Source organism: Callospermophilus lateralis, chromosome 13 (genome assembly GCF_048772815.1).
Source record: "Callospermophilus lateralis isolate mCalLat2 chromosome 13, mCalLat2.hap1, whole genome shotgun sequence".
Taxonomy (NCBI): domain Eukaryota; kingdom Metazoa; phylum Chordata; class Mammalia; order Rodentia; family Sciuridae; genus Callospermophilus; species Callospermophilus lateralis.
Window position 1 is genome coordinate 89,702,281 of NC_135317.1, and position 18,809 is coordinate 89,721,089.

At 33.3% G+C, this 18,809-nt stretch overlaps 1 protein-coding gene across 2 annotated transcripts in view; it reads left to right on the forward strand.

The window, feature by feature from the left end:
* Positions 1-13,280, forward strand: part of Brinp3 (BMP/retinoic acid inducible neural specific 3) — a 348,321-nt gene extending 335,041 nt beyond the window's left edge. For both annotated transcript variants that reach the window (XM_076832173.1, XM_076832175.1), the window contains one exon: positions 12,164-13,280. In XM_076832173.1, the coding sequence (XP_076688288.1) occupies positions 12,164-13,280 (1,117 nt within the window). The remainder of the gene's footprint in view (positions 1-12,163) is intronic.
* Positions 13,281-18,809: the final 5,529 nt, after the last annotated feature.

Consider the following 18,809-nt stretch of genomic DNA (forward strand, 5'->3'; position numbering starts at 1 on the left):
AGAAGGACCTTTTATTTATGAATAAAATTGCTTATTTTTTTCTCTGATTACTTCTTTTCATATTTAATTAAAAACCACATCCCATTTCAATTCCTTGTTATCTTTATTATCCCTTACCACACATATTCACTCCCAATTTGTCTTACTTCATCTACTCTGGACAATCTAAATCCACTCTGTGTCTAAAGACTGACAGTCATGACAGGAAGAGCAAGGTCAAGCTCAAATATACTAAAAGTGTACTGAACATAAAAATTTGGTCATGCTCAGCATGTATTATTAGCCTCCAGTTAAATAATGAGCTTGAATATAATTGGTTGGATAGCACATGGAGAAGTACTACAGAATATGTCTATAAGAAACTTAAAATTTTAGAAGTTAGAGAGTAGGAGACGCTCTAACAAAAGAGACTAATTAAGGGCTGTCAATGAGAGATGAGTTGATGGGGAAAATACTAAGAGCATATTGTCCAAGAAGCCAAATGAAGGGAATATTTCAAGAAGAAAGCAAGCAGCTCTGCCAAAATGTTAGTTTTGTTGAGGTCAATTATTGCTGAGATGTTGGTAACATTGAAGTTGAGCCAAGTCATTTTTATAATAAACTAGGGAGGAAAGCAAGCCTATGGGAATATATAATACTTTTGATGATTTTTTTTCTAGGAAAAGTGAAAAGAAAAATTAAATGATACCTGGAAGATGACTTTCAATTAAAGAAGGGTACCTTTAAGGATGCTCCCATGTAACATACTATAATGCAGAGAGAGATTCTAAGATGATTAGGGAAAGGGAAAGTTTAATTTGACTCACAGTTTCAGAGGTTTAGTCCATGGCGGGATGAACGCACTGATTGCTCTGAGCCCAAGATAAGGCAGAACATCATGTGCAAGGGTCTGGTGGAGCAGTGCTTCTCCATTTGTCGCAGCCAGGTAGCAGAGAGAAGGAAAGGGGCCACATGGAAGATGAACCCTTCCAGGTATATTCCCAGTGACCCACAGTTAACACCCAGTTAGTCCATCCAAATTACAATGGACTGATTAGCTTACAGTTCTCGTAATCCAATCATTTTACTTCAATACCCTATTCCAAATGTTAAACTGAGATTAAATTCCAGTGCTTTAAGTACCGTCCCAAAACTCTTCCCATTTATCTATGGAAGTACATCTTTTTTTGTCATTCCCCAGAATCTATATTAGGATTGGTTTATAATCCCTCCCACTGACAATAATTCACACAGCATGTAGAAAATTTGTAATACTGAGTAACCTGATTCCTATCTACCAGTTCACTGGGGAAAATGTAATAATCATGCACTTACGTCATCACTTCCACTCATTTCCCCCCACTGGGAAACATGTGCAATGACTAATATTTATAGATACTAGGAAAACAAATATGATCACATCAGAGTTTTAGAATTTGGCAAGAGAAATATTAAAACAAGTAATTAAAGCATTAGGTTTTATTTTAATGGGTACAAATTGCAAGTTGAGCACAGAGGAAATGCTTAATCCTCCTTAGGTAATTCAGGAAATGCTTTGTAGTGGCAACATTTTAAATACATTTAAAAATAGACAGCTGAAAGTGGAAATTGCATAAACTAGAAAGTGTTACAGAGGTATAAAAATTCTAAAGGGGTTTCAAATTTATTGATGTTCTCAAGTTCAGAGAAAATACAGTTGTGATTTTTTGGTTGTTGTTGTATAGAGGTGGACATTTTTAATTTTTCATCTAATATTTAAAAAAAAATTGGCCTAAGTCAACAATGGCCCATTTAAGCAATTCCTATTATATTCAAATAAAAATATTTCTTCTCAGTATTTTCAGAGCTTTTTTCTCAACACTCAGCATTCCATCCTGAATGCTATACATGAACGAGCTTGTATATTCTTGCAGTTCTCAATTATAGGCTTTTTACCATTTCTCAGGTATGTGCTGCCTAGCATTTCCTGAAGTTTGCCTGGGCTGGTCATCTTCCTGCACTCTTAATAAATGCTGCTGACTTCCACAGGAAATGGTATTTATAATTTTTTGTCTTGATCAGGATCAAGTGGTTACCCTCATGCTCTAGTTAGCTTTTGCTTTGCTATGACCCAAAGAACTGAAAAGAATTAACTTAGAGGAGGAAACATTTATTTGCCTCATAGTTTCAGAGGTTCAGTCCATGGTTGGCTGGTTGCATGGCTCTGGGCCCAACATGGGGCAGAACATCAGGGTGGAAGGTTGTGGCAGAGGGAATCAGCTCAGATATGGCAATCAGGAGGTGGAGATAAAACTCTGCTCACTAGTGACAAATTGTAAATCCCAAAGGTCTGTCCCCAGTGACCCAACTACTTCTCCTTACTCCTTTCTTCTTACTTGTATTGGTTAGAAAAAGGGAACAAAATTGGACAGCACATATTGAGTTCTCTACCATAAATATCTGTATTCTTTAACATTGTGACAGGGTTATGAGCAATATAGAAGAAGTAAAGAGGGGTAAAATAATTTACTTGAGACCCACTGAATTTGAGATACATATGGAATATTCCGTGCATCAGTAGTCTGTAATGCAATTTTGGGATCTCAAGAAGGAGACCTGAGCTGGAGATATATTGACAGACTTCCCATTGTCCATGGGAAGGAATGGAAATGAGAGGCTAGATGAGGTCAGATAGAGAAAAGATTATAAAATGAAATCTTAATGAAAGAATAAACACTTGAGACTGTGTTTATAGTCACAAGAAAAGTCCAGGATTTTCTATGTTAGTCTATTCCAGGAACATTAGAGCTGGGTAATAACATCATTCAAGATGCTAGCACCTCATTCCATGCATAATTTTAGGAGAGTATGGGATTCTAATTTCTCTGAAAACAAATATAAGATCTATTCAAATTTGACTAAAATAGATGATAGTACAATGCTATTCATGGACTATCCTGCAATTAAAAGAGCAGGAAATAACATTTGTACACTGTTTTTAGATATTACCCCTAAACATTTCTCTTCTACTTGGGGGTGGGGAGGGTTCCTAATATATATATTTAAAGTCGTATTAATTGAGTGGCTTGGAATAAACAAATACTAAATTGTTATAAAACTTAAGATTTTTATTGCCAGAATATTATTATATATTTGTATAACACATTTTAATAAATGCAAGAATACTATCAATGAATCACAACAGATTTTTCTTAAACTTTGGCGCAAACCATCCCCAAACACTCACTCTCATCATTTTATCATTCCTGAGTCCCTTCCTTCCTCTGTGTTTCTCCCATGTATCCCAGCATATGATAATCACTCTCTTTACCATTTGACTTTTGTTTAAACTGGCCATATCTCTTCAGAAGACTCATGAACTGTTTTGTACTAGTATATCTGTTCAAATCTGTGTTCCACAGCATAGCAAGGTAGAAGTCAGCCCTGTGACAAATTACAGCTTCTCCTTTAATTACTAGCTACTGTATAGGGTTTTCCTTTTATTCAAAGCCAGTGATATTGCCCCAGTTTCCCCACCTCTTCTTTTAATAAGAAAACAGCTACAAAAATAAGACTGTGGTCTGTTATTGTACAAGGTCCATTCCTACTCTCTCCACAGACTGGAAGAATTAATCCAAATCAGAGCTCAGTTGTGCTTTGTCGAAGGCAGCTCAGATAAATCCTTCAATTAAATTATTTAAAAATTTTCTTCACCTAATATAAAAGTAAGTGCTAACTATTCATTGTATGAAGTCATCTGGAAGTATTTTCTGGTGGAATCCAAACCACTTTTATTCGATTATAGAAATTCTTCTCTTTCTTATCCCTCAAATACATATAAAAACAAAAACATATTTTTTGCCTTACTTTTTTGAAATGTCAGCTTGTCATACATTATATATGTGGTTCTATTTCTAGGTTTTTCATTCAATTTTGTGGTTTGAGGATGTTTTGTTTTATTTTTAATTTGCTTTTGGTTTTATCCACATGTTGATATATCAAGGCTATATACCTAGTAGGGCATGTATCTATCCTTTCATTTTTTAAAATGTTATTTATTTCTTTTTAATGGATTTTTACTTTTATTTTTAATTTAATATTCCATTTAATATTCAATTTACTATATTCCTTAGAAAGTTTAGAATCAGACTTTTAGATTTTGAAAAATAAATATGTATTGAAATGAACAATTCTTGATTGTGACAACTGATATACCCACATACCATGACCATAATCAAGATAGGATCATTTCATTACCCAGGAGTTTGCTCATGACCAATTACAATGTTCATCCCCACAGTATTCTTTCCACCATAGGTTTACATTTTGCATCTTCATCAGCTTCATAAAAATAGTTTTATATAGTTCATACCCTTTTGTATCTTGTTCTTGTTTTTGATATTCATCTATATTTTTATTTGTGTCAGTAATTCATTCTTTAAATGCAGAACAATCTGTGAAGGATGAAATAAAATAACTTCTTCATGAGTAATATTGAAAGAATCCTAGATTTTATTGTTTATATTTTCAAATTTAGATCCATAATGCACAGCGCCTTATGGAGGTTGAGAAGACTGTAATAAAGAGCCTTATCAGTTACATAAATAGACACTGTTATTAACTGGTTTACATATTTTATGATTGTAAACTTGTGATGTAAAGATATATCGTTTTCCTCACAGGCTGTATAATGTGAGATGAGATGATTTGATATTATATATTATTTGACATTTTTTGCATTTGTGTCAATATTTCTCATTTACACTGACTGTTTAACAGCCTGAAATTACACATCAGAATACTTTTTAAATTTTTTTATCTTAATATTTAAAGTGATGTAGTGAGAAATACTCCAATATGATGATATTTGGAAGAGAACTAAAGGTGAACTCTAATTGAAGATATTTGGGGAACATTTTATGTGCTTACAGTAAAATAATGTTTATGTTTATGTGCCTTTCATATCTGATACTGAACATCCATCTGTTTAGTTCATACTTTGTAAGGAGAAGAAAGACATATCTAATTGGTTTGTCTTGAACTATATTTTTAAATGCATTTTTAGAAGTAAGATTTTTCTATGAACACCATTCTACCAAATGAATTAACAAATTATTTGGAATGTGTGTGTTTACAATGGATAAGAAGCTGTGATTCTGGATAATACATACCAGGAATATATTTTATGTTCTGGCACTTACTAGCTTTTTGATCTGGGGCAATTTATTTTGTAATTATTTTCGGACTTATGACATTATCTATAAATTGGGGTAATAGGCACCCTTATATCAAGGAGTAGTGAGAGAGTGTGAGGATATAATGAAATAATACTTGTAATATTACTACGCATTTGAAAAAGCTCAATTAAAACGTGTGCAACTGTGTGTATGTGTGTGTGTGTGTGTGTGTGTGTGTGTGTGTGTTTATGTGTGCTCTTCCCTGGGAGACTCACAGTCCAGGGTACTTTGAAAGAGAATGTTTTTTCCTCTCATGGTGTAAAATTATTTACAAGAGTGGAACTGTGCTGTGTCAAGAGTGTCAACATGAGGCCCAGATAATGTTGCCAAGACTGAGATGGCCAGAGAAGCAGAGTCAGAGAAGGGAGAGTGACAGAGTATTACTTGGTTTTATCTGTTGGTGACTGAGCTAATAATCAGCTTATGATTGTTTAAATGGCTATGGTTGCTTAATCCCCCAAATTTATATTTAGTTTAAAGTATTAGGGTCTGAGAAGAACAAATCTATGAAAGCTAAAATGAAATGGCCTACTCAAAAGAATAATCCTTTACTTCAAAAAGATACTGAATTTATATTGTTTAGGTTTAAAATTTGGAAGCACAGATTTGGAAAGCAATAAAGGATTAGAAGGTTGGAATAAGGGGCCTTTGAAAAACGATTATTAGTGCTCAGAGAGGATTTAACTGTGAGATGAAGTAATTGTTTTGTATCAACATATGTTCTAATACTTTGGTGCAAACAGTTAGCATTTAGAATATACATTCTGAATTTGAAAAATATTGTTTTTGCAGATACAGGAGTCCTTCAGAACTATCACAAAGAGGCCACACTTGTACTTTTAAATAGTCTCAATCAGGTTATCAAAATGGTGTCTATTTTGATAAAGGTGAAATGCAGGGACATGATGTAATATCATGTATACACACATGAGTTCTTGAAGAGAAAATGAAATGCTTCATCCTCTGGGAAGAAAAATCAGTTATAAAAAAGAAACTGTCTACAATGACAGTTCTTTAAGAGATGACAGGAGCAATAACAATGATAATAATAAGAATAAGAATTTACATTTATTTCCTGTTTATTCTGTGCATAGGCACTGTTTTAAGTGCTTCACTTGCAATTGTGCCTTAATTTTTAAAACAGCCTTGTGAGATATTTTATTCCCACTTTTCAAATGAGATAAATGAAACAAGATTTAAAGTTGACACTTTGGCTCCTGAGAAAATTGTTGACAGCATATATACCCTATTATTTTTCAAAAATCTAACTATTATATCACAAATAGAAATTATTTTATTTTAAATGTTGTCATGCTATGAAAATAAATGTATATTTCCCTGAGGTCATTTCTTAAGTGCTTTTCTTCTCTATCTAGTGGAACAACATTTTCAACACTTTTAAAAAATATTATTTTAAAAAGTTTTTAAAATAATATTTTTAAAAATTTTTTTTAAATAATATTTACATTGGCTTCTTTGAGTTTGTCTTTAGTGCTTAAGAGATATGTCACTGAATCATTAAAACTTATGAGGCTCAGTGGTTTTCACATTTTAAACTGGGTTTCACATTTTTAAACTCCTTTGAGAACTTTTTAAATAAAATGAATACAGAGGGTCTGGCCCACAGAGTGATGTGCACTAGATGATAAATTAATGCTACTGGAAAGTATCAGAACTTATTTTTTTAAGCCAGGCTTTAGTGTTTGCTTTATTTTTCTTGTGTGTGTACATACCAAAAGTTTTCAGTGTAAAGTTTGCAAATTTTATTGTACATAGTGGCTACAGACTGCAATGCATGTAAATTAAAAGTAGAACACTGCGGTCTCCTTCTCTACAGAAATTTCACTTTACTTTCTCTGAACAAGTTGTTCCATTTTAATGTCTGCATGGTATTGAAGGATAGCTAACTGGCAGCTTTTGGGTTGTTACATACATAGGAACCTCGTAATATCTGTGTGTACATAGCTTTTATCTAGAGCTGTGCATTTTAACAAGACCTTCCTGGTCCTAGAAATTCTTCAGATATATCTGGGGTAGTGCATAGAAATCTGATTCAATACTCACACCTGACATATTAAACTAAAAGTATAAGACTATATCATGATATTCTTAATAACAGAAAAATTTTAAGAAAAGCATTTCATGCATGTTGTTTCATAAGAAACAGCAACCAACTGTGAGATTCATAGATTTATGTTCTATGACTTGAATTTGGGTGTCCTACAATGGTCCGTGTGTTAGAAGGTTGGTCCCTAGGCTATTGAAAGATGGTGTGGACCTTTAAGTGATGGGGTCTAATGGGGGGTCCTTTCATCATCAGGACTGTTGCCCTTGGAAATGATTACAATATTTTTCTCATGGACTCCCTTAGTTCTCTCAAGAGTTTTTATATAAGAACAAGCCTGTACTCACCCAGATCTCTCTGCTTCCTGATTTGAAACATAATGCTTTTTGCAAAGGGGTCCTTACCCAAGCCTGCACTATGCTGCTTAGACTTTGAGTCTCCAAACTTTTGAGCTAAATAAACCTCTTTACTTCATAGAGTTAGGCTGTGCCAGGTGTTTTCCTATAACATCAAATAGTGGATAATACAATATGTTACATCTTTGCATACTACCATCATATCAAGTGAACTCACAGATAAACACATCAAGCCCTTTTGTGTGTGTGTGTGTGTGTGTGTATGCGCGCGTGCGCGCGTATGTGTGCATTCCCCCCCACCCAGTGTTATGCAGAATCAAAATTTGAACCTACATTTGTCTGAACTCCAAAAGATTTGCTGAAGATTAGAGAGACTTAAGTACTTGTCCAGTTTAGAGGATATGGTAATGGCTTTGGGAATAATGCATGCAGACTCCCAGTCTAATACTTTTTTGATGCTTACAAAATATATATCACATAGAGAAGAGCAGATCTTATAACACATAGAGACTATTATAAGTTAAACAGAGACACTGGGACTACCCACTCCTCTAACTTCTCAAAATAGTATGCAACATGATTCCTTGATGATTTAAATGCTATTGACATTTTAGCTAATGATTTTTTCCAAATTAATTTTAGATTAACTCAGGAAAGTGTTTTCCTTCTTTGTAATTATAGCCCCTAAAATGCTTTCAAGAAATTATTTACAAAATGCAAACTCTCTTCCTAATAGGTAAGGGATTTCTTTAACCTTTCATTGGTCTGTAGCATGTATCATATCAATTGCTTTTCTTTAAGTCTTGAATTATTCTGATTTTTTCTTCTGTTATTCCATAATGCATATTTCGTTAACCATAATGTTTTTCTCCCTCCCATAAACTTACTCCCTCTTTTTCTCCCTTTTCCCTTCCCTTACTCCTTCCTTTATTCTATGAAGTGCTAAAAGCAGGAAGCTTCTCATACATATATTCTGGGGTGAAATACACATATGCCACATGTTCAATAAAAAGCAAGCAAACAAAAATACCTGCCTGTCCTCATTCATTTTACAGTTTATCATTCAGAACTGCATTCTCAATTCTTAGCCCTAGTAGAACTTCAATAATCTGTCTGAAACGAGGTGAGACACCCGACACATATGCACAAACCACACACGTACAAATGAGCACATGCACATACCATACACATGTACTTATGTGCATGACATCCACAAGATATGCATGCATGGGTCACACATGTGTGCATGCAGATCATGCACAGACACATATATATCACACACATGATATATGCATATGCCAATAAAATGCAATGTTATTTATTTGTTTTAATATTAAAAAGTTAATGGAAATTGAAAAAATACTTGATTCAACCTAACTGAAAATTTTGAAGACTTTTCTCTCCAAAAACCTTTAAACTTACAAAATAAATTAAGAACAGCTAAATTTGACTTTATTGAGGAAAAAAATTAACTATGTGAACTTTTGGGTAAGTGAAAAATCCATTATACAATCTTGACACTTGCTTATCAATATTTTTGACTACTGCTTGCACTAAGATTTTACCAAGAATGAAGAAAAGATTATGAATTTTTTTTCTTGAACAATCTATTCCTACATTGTGAAATACAGTAAAATAGTCAAAAGATAGGTAGTAAGGGGAAAAGGACAAGAAGCAGCAAGAAAATCTGCATGCCAACTTTTCCATTCTGGGGGTGCCAGGGTTTCACTGTGTGCTGAGTAATCAGTATTCATAGATGATAGGCTGAAACCCAAGAAGCTGAATCATATTCCTGCACTAATGCAATCTGTGGAAACGTAGAAAGGATTGAAAAAGACTAAAGGCTGGAAAAATCATTGCTTTTCTAAAATGTCCACACCATTCTTTCCACCGTGTCCTAGTTTTGTAAGTGCTGCCTTTAGCCTTAGGTCTATTTATTTCATTTTTTGTTTTGTCCTTATGATTTCAAAACATGATTAGAGCTTACAGTGAGAGATGAGTTGGCTCAGAGAATTTTATGCTTTGGTTTCAGGGAAGAAAATATAATTTTCAATCCAGATGGGATATATATTTTATATACTTTATATTAGACAGAAATACAACTAGAGATGAAGCAAAAAGAAGGAGAGTGTGAGGAAAACCAAAAGGAAGTTAGGAAGGAAAAAAATGGGTAGGAAGGAAGGAGAAGAAATTTATTGAGAAAGAGAATGAAATGGAATAAACAAGCCAGTAAATATAGATTATAAATCAGTGATATGAATTTCTGTATTCTGAGTCTGAATACAGAAATCATTAATCAAGCTGCTTCATAAACTAAAAACTAAAAGCAGGAAGCTTCTCATACATATATTCTGGGGTGAAATACACATATGGCTCAAAAAGTACCAGAAAGTCTCTAATATTTGTTATTCCATAACCTTGCCCATACTCCTGGGAAAGGTTTTAGAGAACTTATTTTAAAAGTATGTAGAGAAACTTGGGAATTAATTGTTTTAGTCCACTTTTTCCTGCTAAAATAGAATACCCCAATCTGGTAAAATGTAATGAACAGAAATTTATTAACTAACAGTTCTGGAAGCTGAGAAGCCTAAGATCCAGGGGCCAGCATCTGGTGAGGTCATTGAATAGCAGAAGTCAAAGAGACTGTGAGAGAGAGCTAAAGCTAAATAGGGGGATGAACTTGACCCATTATAAGAAAATTACTCCAATAACAATGGCATTAATTCAGTCATGAGGATGGCACTCCCATGACCCAAACACCTCCAGTTAGGTCCCAAGTTCCAATATTGCACATTGGGGATCATATTTCCAACATAACAATTTGGGGGAACATGTTCAAAACATAGAGTGAATCAAACTGATTTAGGATTTCAGTCAGTGCTTTTCAGTGTGAGAAATAAAGAAGAAGTTTTTTAATGTCTTGTTCTTTCCTTCTTGGACTACAAGATAAAATTGCATTCTTAGAAGTTACGCAAAGATGAATTTTGTATATATTTCCTAGTGCAGATATCAAAGCATAGGTTGTATAACTGTGCTATCTGCAACTTGGAAGCCAGGACTTCCCTACTATATTAAATGATCTGTTTAAAGCTTAAATTTCATTTAAAATTATACTTATTGAACACGTTTTTTTTAATTCCATGCATTTTATGCAATATTTAGTAAATATTAACAGCCTATTATCTGGCACTCTAGTGTGTGCTTGAAATGTAGCTACAAAGAAAACATAAGGGTTCTGGTAAGTTGGGTGTTATATTTAATGAGAGAAACAGTATAAAGAGGTAAGTACAGAATAATATAAGATTGTAAGTGGAAAAAGACACTATGAAGTAAAATAAGTAGATGGTATGGAGAGAATAAAGGATAAATTATTTGAGAAAACAGGGAAGCACTTACATTAAAAAATGTGTTGGATATTTCAAGAGGACAATGGGCAGAGATCCAAATTTCATATAACATAAATACCTGTCTTGAATATCATTAATTGTTTTTAATGATTGAATAAATAGATTAAAACCTGTTTAAACAGCATTATATAGAAATTATTTAAAACAGTAGTAATATAATAAATTTTAAAGATCTGAGTGCATTATATCTGTACTAACTGCTATACTAAATACTAACACCAGAAATGCATAATACCAAAAATATAATCAATTTTTGCTTTTCTACTATGAAACAGACAGTGCATACAATTCTAAATACATTCATACAATTTGAATCTGACTTATCTGTCACAAATATTCAAAATGGAAGATATTACTATTTGCATTTCTCACATGAGAGAACTGTATTTAGTACAATTCATGCAACTTTTCCCATAATCATTAAGCTAGTATGAAAAAGCAACATAGTAAAAACAAGGAATTATCTGATTACAAGGCCACCACTTTTCCTTCACTATTTTACTGAGATCTTCAATAAGCCAAAAGAGTTTGAATAATTCAGTAAAATAGGGAAAGTGAGATGTTAAATTGGCTTCCTGATTAGCCTGATAGGAAAAAAATGTTAATGACTAAAATCAAACACATTAAACTAACATGCTTTTCCCTTATTAGAAGAGCTTGTTGCTTTTAATGAGATATTTTCAACTATTTTCTTGAACAGCCTGTAAGAGTAAAATCAAAGATGTTTTAATAATATTTTCCCTCTCAGGGCACTTGTTCTTTCAATGTTGGTAAAACTCTAGGATCTAAGTATGTTGATTGACAATTTAAAGTTGTTTATGTTTCTTCTCTTTTATTTTATATTCATGCTTCCTGCAACATTTGCTTTATGAAAATAAGAATGAATGAATGAACAACGGTTATTTATATGCTCTAATTTTGCTATAGATATTTTATGATAACACTACTTTTATTTCCTGCTGTTGGTTATCATTTCAAAACAATGTTCAACCTATTGTACTTACAATCACCTTCCAAGTACACTGAGATACGGTATAATCTCTTCAGAAGTTATGGCATGTTTAAAATGCACACACACACACACACACACACACACACACGTTTGTATTTATGTAGATTCCTTTTGTTTTGTATTTCTAGAACCTCAACCTACTGGCTTACTCGCATCCAGTCTTTTCTCTACTGCAATGAGAATGGCCTCCTGGGCAGCTTTTCAGAAGAGACGCACTCCTGCACATGTCCAAATGACCAGGTTGTCTGCACTTCATTCCTGCCCTGCACTGTGGGCGATGCCTCGGCCTGCCTGACCTGTGCACCTGACAACCGCACCCGCTGTGGCACCTGCAATACTGGCTACATGCTGAGCCAGGGGCTCTGCAAGCCTGAAGTCGCAGAGTCTACAGATCACTATATTGGCTTTGAGACTGACCTGCAAGACCTTGAGATGAAATACTTGTTGCAAAAGACAGACAGACGAATAGAAGTCCATGCCATTTTTATCAGCAATGACATGCGCCTCAACAGCTGGTTTGACCCCTCCTGGCGGAAACGGATGCTCCTCACCTTGAAGAGTAACAAATACAAATCAAGCCTGGTCCACATGATCTTGGGTCTCTCTTTACAGATTTGCCTAACTAAAAACAGCACCTTGGAGCCAGTGTTGGCTGTTTACATCAATCCTTTTGGAGGCAGCCACTCAGAGAGCTGGTTTATGCCTGTGAATGAAAACAGCTTTCCAGACTGGGAGAGGACTAAGCTGGACCTCCCTCTGCAGTGTTATAACTGGACACTGACTCTGGGGAACAAATGGAAGACATTTTTTGAGACAGTCCACATCTACCTGAGAAGTCGCATCAAGTCAAATGGCCCCAATGGCAATGAGAGCATTTACTACGAACCTTTGGAGTTTATTGATCCTTCCCGGAACCTGGGTTACATGAAAATCAACAACATCCAAGTGTTTGGCTACAGCATGCACTTCGACCCGGAAGCAATTCGGGACCTGATTTTGCAGCTGGACTACCCCTATACTCAGGGATCCCAGGACTCAGCACTTTTGCAACTACTAGAGATAAGAGACCGTGTAAATAAACTCTCCCCACCTGGTCAGCGTCGTCTAGATCTTTTCTCTTGCTTGCTTCGTCATAGACTCAAGCTGTCTACTAGTGAGGTGGTGAGGATCCAATCTGCTCTGCAGGCGTTTAATGCCAAATTGCCAAACACAATGGATTATGACACGACCAAATTATGTAGTTAACCATAAATGTCAAGCACAACCCAAAATCTTGAAGGAGTTTTTACAGTGCTTTTGTGGAACAGTTTATGTTTGGAAGAGTAAATTTAAATTGTCTTTTCAATATCTGTCTTATATCAGTCAATAACATTGGATGGCAATTTACACACATGAACTTGCTGACAATGAATATATTATACTGCAGTTTTGGTTTATGAATGAAATAAATACTGACCAGTCTAGAAGACATTCTACTTTTTACAATAAATTTCATTTGTAATTTTATATGTTCCGTGGCAATGCTTTTGTGCATTACATCCTCTAGAGGGAACATAAAAAGACACCAATAAAATTTTGTAGCTGAACAGTTATTAAAAAGAAGTGCTGTGGGATTCCTTTTTTCCATGAAATGAGTTCTATTTTGACATAGTTTGTTAGAACCTGGGGAGAATTCACCAAGATTTTTTAATGGAAACATTTGAAGGTCCCTTGCAATTAACTTTATGGAAAACCCAACTCGGTAGAATGCTTAGTATTCAGTTGTTATTTTATGGGTCATAGCATAATGGCAGTGATATGTTTACTACCTGTGTTGAGAAACCAATCCTAGAGACACCATTATTATCAAAATAGTCAAATAAACTAATTCCCAAGCAAATATCAAACCATTTAGGCAAACATAGAGGAAAAGCAATGTGATTCTAAGACACATCACGGAGAAAGTAAACCCTTAATTTCCTTAGCAACTTGCTTTATCGTTTTTTCTTTATATTCTGATAAACAATAATCAGCATACTCTGCACAATCATTTTCATTTCAAGTACTGAAAAGCTACTTTCCAGCACTTTACCAACATCAATAAAATAGCACTTCTAGAATTCTCAAATTGTAATGTAACGGTGTAAAATAAATGCTCAAATAACTAGTTCAAATGTAAATAGACAATTTTTTTTCCTCACAGAAAAGCTACTGTTACAAAAAGATACTTTGAGAAGAAAACCCCTTCATTAGAAAATGAATTTTAATTCATATTTTTGGTCTGAAAGTTACAATGAGTTTTTATATTATTTGAAATGTAATGTTTGATATATAATTCTTTTGTTTTATAGAGTTAAATTTAATTTTTTCTTAGGTACACGGCTGCTTCAGTAAAATGTGTTTATGCCATTTATCACTCAGTTCTTTCTAGATAATTTATAAACATGTTCTTATTTAACAAATGCACTGCCGAGGCCAACTTTCTGGTTCAGGTCATGAAGGCATTTCTAAGGGCACAAAAGGAACTCATGACATGGATGAAAAAAGAAATGACTACTAATAAAAATGCCACAGACCTTCTGGATTCTTGTGCTATTTGTTTCCAATTCCAAAACACCTTAAAAAATAAACAAGCAGTTCAGACAACAAACTTATCCAATCTGTCATGAGCAAAACAACATTTTCCCACCTAATATCTGAGCAGCTGAATTTCTTAACTTAGTTGCTTAATTTTTGTTTTTAGTGTACTTCCTGTCATAGTAGTAATTCAATAGAAATTTCATATAATTATTTAACATTCACCACCTTTCTGGGATCATCACAAAATCTCTCTTCATTTAATGCTGAAGAAAACTTCAAAGTTATGAACAATTATTTCTATTTTCCTGATGGAGAAAAGCAAAGAGTCAGAATAGTTTGTCAAATTTCCTAAGATCACACACCAAGAAGTTGAAAGATAAGTCTCCAAAACAGATATTTCTGGAATGAAGCTGTCTGTCCTTTTCTCATTTACACCACTGAACTTTAAATGAACCATCTTACTTATTTAATTTCCTTACATGTCAAACTTTTAGTGAAACAAGAGCTCTAAATCATTTACTCTAAATCATTTACTATTGTAAAATACACACACTTATACTATACTTGAAAAATAAAGTAAGCATTGATCAACAGATGATCATCCACAGAATGACCAAGCTTATCAATCATAGACAATATGCTTGAAATGACTTTGGCTATAAAAGTCAAGAGTTGTCTTTAGGACCTTTCCCAGAAGAGTTCTGCAGCTGTCTATAGCCTCTGATACCCAGCAACCATCTGAGCAAGATGTGCAATTGCCAAAGGACTCTGAAAAGCAATATTTCATTGTCCTTAACAAAAATTTTCAGCAATGCTACTTTCATAGTGAAGCTCACTCTACCCTGAACTGCATATAAGAAAGAAGATGCAACCAGCACAGGTAAGAAAGGGGTAAACCAGGGTTTTATCATGGGGCTTATTGTGTCTAGCAAGTGTTGGCATAAAGGTCACATAGTGTGAGATGAAATTATGTTATTTCCAACTCTCCTGGTAGAACTCTGCCAGTGAGTCTTTTATATCTCTGAGACTAGATTCACCTGAAAGACAAGAGGAAATATAATGTTGCATCTAAGATAACATGAATACAATGCATGTTGACATACCAAGAGAACTCTAAAATGCAATGTAGATTTAAAGGAGAAATGATCAACACATGAACATAATTTTAAGGTTTCTATTTTTTGCATATTATACTCAGTAATGTTCAATAAGCAATAAACAAAATAATCCAAAATAATACAACTTGTATCTATCAACATATGGAATAATGAGACCCATAAATATTTATTCTTCCCAAATGGGTCTAAATGCACAAGCATGTTAGTGCATTTTTGTTTAGTAATTTAAGAACTTTGATGAAAATTACCTTACTGTCACAATCTTATTTAAATATGAAATCATCTTTTTAAATAGGGAGTTTGACTTTTTTTTTTAATTATTGACTTCTACATATCCTATTCATGTCTCTAAATTTATCTTGAACTTGATAAAGTCAATAGAACTTGAATTTATGAAGATCAAAAATGTATTGAGAACACTTTTTCTCCAGGAACATCTTGTACTGCTCCACCTACTTTGATGACCCTCAGAATTTGGGCATACATTGCTATCTCTGTAGATTCAAGTTGAATTTTAGCAAGTTAAATCAAAATCCAAATATTCACTATAAGTTCAAAAAAAAAGCTAAAATAACTGTTGTTCTTCTGCTTTTAAATACATCTCATCACAGGTTACTGATGATCCATTTTCTCCACGGACCCCAACCCGTGCTTGTTTTTGCATGTGAAAATTATCTTGGAAGTAACCAGGACTGTACACAACCTGTACATATCATACACAATCTTTTTCTAAAAACAAAACCCCCCTTGTCTTTTATTTTATCATTATGCATGTTGAAAATATTTTCATTTATAACAGACATAAAATTAATTCATTTGAAGAAAATAATACATTTGAAACTTCTTGAGAATAAAATAAAACTATTTAATATGGGAGTAACATAAACTATATATTGTGGAAATATAGAAATTCAGCCAAAAGCAAAATAAAAAGTTTTAGAAACCAAGTAGAGGAAACAAATTTTAAATAATAAACTTATTTAAAGATGATAAGAGGCTACAGATAGACCTTCCAATTCACATAACAACTGAAAACAATATATTAAATATATCAAGATTAGAGAAACTATGACAATCTTACTCTAGCTGGTGCCTGAATCACTTGATTAGAATAATAATCCTTTATCAAAATTGAGTTTTCCCTCTAGTCATAGTGTACACAGTTTAAGGTACAAATGTTAAACCATAGTTTAACATTAAGAACTATAATCTAATCAGTTGAATTTTTAAAACTTGAGAAGCTATATTGTGTCATTATCTATTCATTGTACCAATAAATATCTATTATTTTGACATTATGCTTTCTTCTCCTCAACCTACATGATAAAATTTATATTTATATTTATATTCTCATTATTTTCCTAGTCTAATAATTTCAAGAAGTACAATTCAATCAACCCATAATATTCAATATTTTGTAAATGCATCTTGGTTAAAATTTTTGTGCTTATTAGTAAATGAGAATTTTTACAAATATCCTCATTTCTTTGACAGGAAAGCAACATTAATTATTTCACTAAACTGTGAATGGCTGGTGAATGAGAATATTCACATCAAATCATTTGATACTTAGGACATGACAGCTGAGTATGATAATTATTATAAGCAAATGAAATTCAAACTGAAGCAAAAATCCCATACTTGAAATTACCTCATGTGCTGGCAATCAAACCAATTAATGACTACCACAGTATTCTGTCTGGTGATTATGTGGCATAGTTATCACATAATAACATAGTAGTGCATGTTATTTGATTGATCAAAGGTCTCTGTCATATTGAACATGAGCAGGACACTGCCCTGATGGCATAGTGAGTACCAGAATTCTGTGTGGTTGTGATCCCATCACAGGTTGCTGATTCCTTTCTCCAACTTCAACAAGCACGATTATCGACTTTAATAAAAGAAAAAGAACAGGATCTTCTAAAGTGAAAGATTAATAAATAGGGGGAAAATGGAGTACACAAAAAAAGGATCTGTAGCACTAATAGAAGACATAACACTCAAAACGACAATAAGGTCTAGCAAATTGCTTAGGGCCTCGCTAAGTTTCTGAGGCTGGTTTTGAACTTGCAATCCTCCTGGGGTTATAGGCGTGTACCATTGAGCCTGGCTGTAGTATACATTTTTGAAGTTTTATTGTCGTTTTGAGACCTTATCCAAAATTTAAAAAAATAAAAAATAAAAAGGACTGGAGATGTAATTAAATGGTAAAGCGGTCCTGGGTTTAGTCACTGATGCCAAAAACAAAACAAAACAAAACAAAAAACCTCCTATACTACAGAAAACTAAAATCAATTTCATCATTTTACATAGAATTTTTAGAACACATATCCTACATTCTTGAATTTGAAATAATACTTTGTTTGCTTTTTTCACAACAGATTCTTGAAAACATTAATTTCAAATAATTTAAATAAGGAAAACAAGCAAAAGCAATTCTTTAGATGTATCAATATACTATAAATTTATGCATATTATATACTTGAATAGAAAATTTTATAGTAACAAACAAAATATTACATCCATTTTTTCTACTGCAGTTGGGTATGTCTGCCATTATAAATTGGAAACCCTTAATAAAAAGAAGAAATCATGAACTAAAGAACAATGAGCTTTGGGCTGGGGTTGTGTCTCGGTGGTAGAGCGCTCGCCTAGCATATGTGAGGCACTGGGTTCCATCCTCAGCACCACAAAAAAAGAAAAGTAAAATAAAGGTATTGTGTCCATCTACAATTAAAAAAAAAAAAACACAAGATTAACACAATACCTCAAAATATAATAATACCAAACTAAATAGTTTTGAGAATAACTGTTACATTGTTTGAGGATCAATAGTGCAAATAATGTTCATTCTAACCAGAATAATTTTTAAGTTTGCTTTTAAATAAAATCCTAATAGAATCTTTTATTGTGAATAAAACACAAAAATTTTAAGTATGTTTGAAAAACCCAGTAGATAGTTTTGAACAAACAAATCAATTCAAAAATAATACCAATTCCTAGGAACTTCCATCAATAGATATCAAAATGTTTAAGTAGGTAGTGTGAAAAATAATACAAAAATAGTGATAATGCAGAAAAAAGACGGTGATAT